At 30.2% G+C, this 8683-nt stretch overlaps 1 protein-coding gene across 1 annotated transcript; it reads left to right on the top strand.

The window, feature by feature from the left end:
- Positions 1 to 3314: 3314 nt before the first annotated feature.
- Positions 3315 to 7238, top strand: LOC123228355 (sodium transporter HKT1-like). The gene is made up of 3 exons (XM_044653724.1): positions 3315 to 4396; positions 6454 to 6684; positions 6932 to 7238. Exons 1-3 carry the CDS (start codon positions 3330 to 3332, stop codon positions 7128 to 7130), a joined length of 1497 nt encoding a protein of 498 aa, XP_044509659.1. The 5' UTR covers positions 3315 to 3329; the 3' UTR covers positions 7131 to 7238.
- Positions 7239 to 8683: the final 1445 nt, after the last annotated feature.

An 8683-nucleotide genomic window follows, 5' to 3' on the forward strand; every position in this document is an offset into this window, starting at 1 on the left:
TATAGTCAAATTATAATTTGTTGATGGCATGTAAAGGTGCAAACGAGTAAAGTCGAGATTACTTAGTTTGATTTTGATTTAAAAAAATTATAATTGAACTCTATAATTTATATATTTATCAATTATTTATATATTTAAAATTTTTAATATTATATTTAAATCGTGCAAGCGCACCAAATCTAAAAAAAGTGAATACGGTCGGTTTGATTATAATGCTTGATCTGCACAAGCTTTAGGCCAAGTGATCAGAATATTTTAATTAATGGCCTGATCTTATCTAAAGTGTAAATTAAGGGTAACTGAAATTTGATGTCACGGTAGTGCACTACTTAATTAATCATATCTCCTCCATGATTCCTCCACTGATCATTTCTACTTTTTTGCCTTCTCATATCAATCATCTTTAATGGTTGGATTCGAATTTAATAAGTTTGGTTTGAATAGATATCTACTTAACTTAAATCGAATTTAAATTAAAGTTTTAGTTTGATAATTCAATTTGATTATTTGAAATCCTCTCTAAAAATATTTTTTATCTTTTTAATGATATTATTTATTTTGTCACTGATATTATTTATTTCCTTAATTGTACTAATTATTATGTCGATGACATTTAATGATATTTTTTATTAGTTTAAATGGGGTTGAGCTTTAATTCAAACTATCATTTAGGATTCAAGTCAAACTTAAGTTAGTTTACATTTGAATTTGATTTGATTTAATTCAAATTTAACCCTGAATTAGATGCCTACTTTGATGTAAATTAAATCCATGGGTTGCACTTTTTAAATTAGATCCCCTCTTGCATCAATAATTAGGTTTCCAAAGTAAGGAAGCTGATAGTTGTCTATGGAAACTAGAATAATTAGGTGTGACAAAATATTCGTAATCATTCAAGTTTCAAAAAGCTAATTTCTCAAACATCCGATTAAATTTGTTCCATGTTTTATAAATATATTAAAAATACAAAAAAAAAAAAAATGCTCTAGCTAAATAACATTGAGCCCCAAAAGTTTATCAAATAATTTTAATACCCCTAATTTATATTAATTTCAATTAAAATAAAAAGTTTACTAGTACAAATATAAATAAATGTGTCAATAATATATATTCGTATTCGTATCTTTGGGTACATTGTAATTTTAAAAGTTTAATGGTGAGAAATTATTCATTTACTCCCTAATAAATATCTTGTGACTATTAAAACTAATTGCTGATTTTAACAAAAGGGTAGAAAATTGGTTTTTTTTTTTAACTTATAAAGTAGGAATTCTTATTATCAAACCTTGGGGAGGATATAAGTATTTGGCCTTTATAATAATCAGACTTCTCTTTATTAGTATTCCCAATTATAAAGTGTTTCTTTCTCGATGTCATCCGTACCATTCCAATATTTTAGACTTCGCATATCCAGTAATAAATAAATAATTGAATTGACATGTATTTTATAATTTTATAGCTATAGCCTATGGGTGCGTGCAGTCTCCCAATCATATGAAAAGTTATTGGCATCCCAAATCTTTCGGTTTTTGAAATCAAGATATGCACAAACGTCAGTATTCAACCATATCACAAAATAATATTATTGTTATTATTTAAATAGTTACTATATAATATTATTTTTGTTTTAAATATATTATTTGGATAATGATTATAGGGTTAAGATTGTGACTTTCAAATAGAAGTGATTTGATCTATATTAGCTTAATTTGAATCAGTTATTTGACTTAAATAAATCAATTTTAAGGTAGAATTTTAATTTAACTGTTTTAATTAAAATCGATTTATAAGTTTATTTAATAATATTATTTATTTTATCTATAACACTAATGATCTTTATAATAATATTATTCATTTTACTAGTAATTTATTGATAATACTAAGCCAAATGAGTTTGGACTCTAATCTCATATAGTTTTATTGAAATATTAATATTTGACTTTTTATTATAATTTAATAGATAATTAATATAAAATTTTTTAATTTGAAAACCGGTTTTCAAATTTTAATAAATTGAAAACTAAATCGAAATCCTAGTTTTTGTAATATTTCAACCTGATAACCAAACCAATTTTATAGTTTTATGATTCAGTTTAGTTTTCACATTATTTTGAACACCCCTACTTTTTTTAATTTGTCATATCATTATCATAACTATGGTCTCTGCATTAGTTACTTACAAAGTTTTTTGTAGGGTTGGATATAGGGTTGAAAACAAGTTTTGCTTAAACGAGCTTGATTCAAATGAATCTGAAACAAGTTTGGTGCTTGTAAACTTGAGTTCAAGCTTAAACTTAAAAGTTAAATATTTTCAAACTCAAGTTTGAGAGTTGTTTGGACTGTCAAACTCGTGAGCTAGAAAAAATTTGATACTACTTGACTAAACCGATATTGATTTGACCAATACACATTAATGATGTTATTTGAGTCCTTTTTTATTTGTTACAATATCAAGCTCAGCTCAACTTGAATCCAAGCCTAGTTGGATGTGTGCTAAGCTTGCTTGGTCTTGAGTTGGTGTTTGATTTGAATAAATCAAATTCAAGTTGGAGTAGCTCCACCTTAAACATATCAAACTCAAAAAGAATTAGTCATGATTTTCATACCCAAACCCTAAATCTAACAAAAAAATGAATCCACTATTATCATAATTGATTAATCATGCCATCAATCGAAAAGAATAACTCACCTAGCGTACCATTGCGTTGTCAATTGTTTGGGTGTGTCAACACTGTTGATTATTTGAGTGTGTTGTGGTTAGCCATTCTCGGTGATTTTCACAAGTATGGAGCGTTTGATTTGAGAAAATGTTACTTCACTTGATTTTTCATGTCGTCGGCTTCAATGGTTCATGGTTGCTTATGTCGGTTCATGTGTGAACAGTGGTTTTTTTGGGCCTCAACAGGTTTTGTGGTATACATGCTAACATTTTAAAAATGCAACATTTTTGTATAGGCATTGACTCAGTGGCAAAATTTTAAATTTTCCATTTTTTATCTGTTCTCATGAATTTTCTTTATTTTTGATGACTCTTTTTTTTTTTTTATGCTACTAAATTTTTGTTCGAATTGAACTTAGGTTAATCTCTACTTGTGTTCGGTGTGAATTTAACTTTAAATTTTTGATAATTTGAGTGAAAAGACAACACAATATTAATTATCCCCACAAATCTCTTTCCTTCAATTTGGTACTGTGATAGAATATGTCTCATAAGTGAGGCAATTAAACGTTCAAATTGCACTTGGCTCTACCCTAAATGCGTGACTTTTCAACTTGATCTCTTCACTTCTTCCCACATTAATCTTCCACAAAACTTTCTGTCTCTAAACATGAACAATAAGCATTCTTTCCGGGGTTTAATTTTGTTCATGCAGTCGCGTATTGTTTCCAGAGTGAATTTCTTCTGGATTCATCTCTATTACTACCTAACTATCTCTTCTGTAGGATACTTAGCGTTAAGGGTCACCAAGCCAAGAACTGCGCCCTCTTTTCAGCCTGAAAACTTGGACTTATTCTTCACTTCTGTGTCCGCAATGACAAATTCTAGCATGTCAACCGTCGAAATGGAGGTTTTCTCCAATCTTCAACTCGTTTTTATGATCATCCTGATGTTCATAGGTGCGGAGGTTTTCGTCTCCTGGCTTGAACTTCATCTAAAATCTAAACTTCCCAGAAAAAAACCCATTGAAAACGACATAACTGAACTTGGTTTAGCCTCCTTATCAAGTCCACAAAACGAGAATTCCACAAAAAATACTTTCAAGCCTTCACTCGATAATTCCATCAAGATTTTGGGCTATGTTATATTAGGTTATCTTGTAGTAGTTCTTGTAGCCGGAACCAGTGTATTCTTACTTTACGTTAGCCTCGTTGAAAGTGCAAAAGAAATTCTAAAACGCAAAGGTCTTCACCCACTAACATTTTCTGTGTTCACAATCGTTTCTACTTTCTCAAACTCTGGTTTCGTCCCCACAAATGAAAATATGATTGTTTTCAGGAAGAATTCAGGTCTTCTTTGGGTTCTAATGCCGCAGGTTCTCCTTGGAAACACATTGTTTCCATCTTGCCTGTGGCTTGTCATCAGGGTTTTGAGTAAAATCACAAGGCGAGTGGAGTTTGAAAACATGTTGAGAAATCACAAAGAGATGGGATATTTTTATCTGTTGTCTGGTGTTCATTCTTGTTATCTTGGAGCTACTGTTTTTGGGTTGTTGTTTGTGCAGTTTGTCTTGTTTTGTTCCCTGGAATGGAATTCGGCAGCCATGGATGGTCTAAGTATCTACCAGAAAGTGGTTGGTTCTTTATTTGAAGTGGTTAATTCGAGGTACACAGGCGAATCTGTGTTCGATCTCTCCATACTTTCTTCGGCTGTGCTGGTGCTCTTTATTGTTATGATGTAAGATTCTTCACTCTTTTCTTCCTCTCTCTCTCCCTCTTTTTTTTTTTTAAGTTATACACGCATATAATTTTGATTATATAATTAATTACACAAATGATATATATATATATATATATATATATATATTATATTATGATTAAATATTAATTTTATCTTTAATTTAAAATAATTTAATTATACAATAATATATCATTTGTATAATCAATTATACAAACAAAAAGATATACACATAATTTTATTGTTTTTCTAATCATAATTGAGTGTAATTATCTAAGTGTGAGAGAAAGTATCATCTTTAGTTGGATTTTTGTCAAATTAAACCTTATGGATATACCATATTCTATTGCATTTAGCGTACCAACAATTGGTTTAACTATAAGTGCACAACTTAAAATATAATTCCATCCAAGAGGGCTAGATGAGGGTGAGGTTTCCTATCCGCCTGGTTGAAGAGGAGGCAGTTGGGCGTAAAGTCTATCCTCGGAGGGTTGGGTGTGAGATCCATCCTTAGAGATCCAAATGAAATAAGAGTATCATGTTGATCCAAGTTATAAGGTAAATTACTGAGTTTAAGATTTAGAGGTGTTGAATTAGTGAGGTTGTAAGAAGTGTTAAACTGATGATATAACACGTAAAGAGAGGATTATCCATTATCATTAAAAAAACAATAAAATTATGTACATTTATTTTTTGTATACAATTTATGTATATAGATGAGGTGTTATCATGTGATTAGATATTTCTTTATTATATGATGACATATATTTTAAAATCACATAATTATATTATGATATATCACTATATATATAAATTATGTATAAAAAATAGATACATATTATATTACTCTTAAAAAATATATATTGAGTGCGAGTAGACATAATAGGTCCATTTGCAGAGCCCACCAATGCTTTCAATATTTTTTTATTTTATAACATTTATATATATATATATATATATAGATATATATACTGTCCATTTGAAAAGATATTTTGGTGATAAATTAAGTCTTCCCACTTTCTTGTACGGTCTATGGCCTACCGAATCATGTTTAAGAATCTTGCCATTTCTTTTATTCCCTATCCAAAACAATACTTTGCATCCCATTCAGGTAATGGGCTGTGCCAAGGGGGCCAGCCAGCCCACAAAATTTTAAGGCCTGGGGGGGCACAATCTATAATATAGTGTGAGCGGTGTTTCTGTGGGTTTTTTTGGTCATTATTTTAATGTTTAATTATAATTCTTTTTTTGGTCAGTTGTGTCATACCGATTTGTAAACCTTCCCGTGAGATTTAGATACGACTCCGTTTCACTAATAGGCCTGAGCAGGACTAATAAATTTGCAACCATGTTAAGCTTGGAACTTGAAGTTCCTGGCTGAAGTTGTAGATGGCCAATCCAAATTTTGACTTAGTATATATATTATATTTATTTTATATGTTTATTTCGTATTCAAGATAATTATAATTTATTATCATATATTTAGAAGAAAATATTTGAAAATAAATAATTTTTAATTAATTCAAACCGTAATTTAAACCAAACAAAATAATAATTTTTCAGTTTGGTATGAAAACAATGAGTCACAAACCTTTATATAAAATTTCACTTTGATCCGTAGTGGTTGGACATTAAAAATAATGTAAAATTCTTCGTACTTTTCATTTGTTTTTCAATCTTTTCACACCTCTTACACTTTCTAATTGACACCCAACTTATATATATAGGTTATATGTGAAAAAGTCATCTCCTTATAACCAAATATTACTTCGCCGGGTTTGAAATACCATATAAGTTTTGCTCGGATCATCTTAATATAGACGGAAGCCTAACCCAACATATACTAAGAAACTTGAAAATTAGCAAAACAAAACTTGCATGAATTTATATTAAATCGTCGTATATAAAACTGAGTTTTCAAATGATAAGTCATCATATGATTGAGTGATTTTGAATTAAGAATCTAATCACATGATGATATATTGTTTAAATATTAATTAAATACTTAAAATTAGATACATATAATATTATTCATATGTTAAACTCAACTTATGCAGGTATCTCTCACCTGGTATATCATTTTTACCAAGAAGATATCAAGAAGAAGATTCAAGAAAATGCCAACTCAGGAAAAATGATAAAAAGAAGAGTTTCAGGGAGAGTTTGATATTGTCACAACTCTCTTACCTTGTTATCTCAATCATCATAATCTGCATTACTGAGAGGGATAGAATTAAGAAAGACCCCCTCAATTTCAATGTCTTAAACATCACATTTGAAGTTATAAGGTGAGACAAATTATTAATCTCTCTTTATTGGTTATGGACAGGGTAAGATGTGAACTAAGACATTGTTTTTAATGTATATGAGTCAAAATAATATCGTTTTAACGATGCCAAATCGAGTTCTCTGAGGTCGCAAACTTGGCAAATCAAACACTTTTAAGTTTGAACTTAAGCTAACTTACTCGAATCCATTCCTAATTTTGGATATAGGGAAAATTTTTTGATGAAAAATTAATTTATTAATGTGCAGTGCGTATGGGAATGTTGGGTTCTCAACTGGGTACAGTTGTAAACGGCAATTGAAACCTGAGAGCTTTTGCAAGGATACTTCTTATGGATTTGTTGGAAGATGGAGTGCTGGAGGAAAACTAATGCTGATTATAGTCATGTTCTTTGGAAGGCTAAAGAGATTCAACATGAACGGTGGTAAATCTTGGAAACTCTCCTAGGTAAATCTTCTTATTGGGGTATTGTTACTGGGGAAGCAACATAGCATAACAACTATAATTTAGTGACTTTTAGAGTTATCATACATAAATACATACGTACGTACGTGTGTGTGTGTGTGTATATATATATATATATATATATATATATATATATATATATATATATGGGGGAGCGTTATTTGCACGTATAATGAGTATCAATTTACACAACAACGATAATTTGTTGTTATGTGTTTGAATTTTATTTATCTTACACTTAAAATTATTTAATCATGTGATAATACATTATTGTTGATACCCAAATTGATACTTATTATAAATATATATAGTTTTATTGTAATATATATTAGATCTGGGTTTGGGTTGTGTTGTAATACTTGAGAACAAATAACTATTTTAATGTAATGATAATGTAAAATATATTAATAAACGTATGTGTATTAAAGATGAATATTAAATTATGTATTTATGATAATATGTGATTTTATGATTAGAAAATTTTAAATTTGTGATAAAATATGGTCCAATTAAATGAAAATACATCATCGTGACTATACAAATTAGTACTCATAATTAGTTTATAAATTAGTGCTTAATAGATTTCTTAATTTTAACCATTTGACAATTAAAAAATTATTTGAAAACTTGAATCAATTTTCCCTTGTCTTACCTTTGTGGTTTAAAAAACTGTATTCAACTAGTCGTTCGATCGGGACTCGGGGCCAGTTCAGTCCTGGCTTGCCCCGAAACCTATATAGGCAATTGGATTGGGGCTGAAACTACCTGGTTCGCGGATTGATTGCTGGATTACCCTAGTCAAAAACCTATCCGTTGACATCCACGTAAAAAACTAAAAGATTTTGAAGGAGCCGGTGGTTGAATCCAACATTTTGGCGTCTGAAAATGGACACTTGACCACCGAGCCAATGTCAATTTTGGTCAAGCTCTATTGTAATTTAAAATTTAATAGTATTTTATATTTATTTAAATAGTAACATTGATGTGATCATGATTAATCGGTCAGATTATTAATATATTGTCCGAGTCTAGAAACCTTGATTTCCCCAACATGGCCCGACTGGGCAGGTTATTGAGCTTGGGGAATTGCAAGGACTACTTCAAATTGTCACTTGCAAGTTCTTCAAGACATATGTAATGGTTTTACCCTCAAATTTCAAATAAGTCTGAGCAATTTCTTCAATGGCAGGAGCTCGAATTCAATCTCCCAAGTCTGAAACAGCAGCAGCAAAAAAGTAGGCCACTCTTTCCGTGTTGCATTTCAATTGCCTTCAGTAAATTCTTCGAAGCTTGAAACCTGAAATACCAAGTAGTCAGAGTATTGAGAGACCCGGAAAGCACTTAACAGATAACAGATAATACAATCCTTACAATGGTGAGACGAAATCTGAGTTCTAAACTTTGGTGCTCGACAAGGCAAAGACTGTGACCTTGTATTTGATTTTGTCGTATCCATTTGCACCCATGTTTGTTGCATTTTATGTAGCAAGTGAAGCTCCTACAGAGTGACCTGCTACTGCTATACTGATTTCCTC

This window comes from Mangifera indica, chromosome 10, assembly GCF_011075055.1.
Source record: "Mangifera indica cultivar Alphonso chromosome 10, CATAS_Mindica_2.1, whole genome shotgun sequence".
NCBI lineage: Eukaryota > Viridiplantae > Streptophyta > Magnoliopsida > Sapindales > Anacardiaceae > Mangifera > Mangifera indica.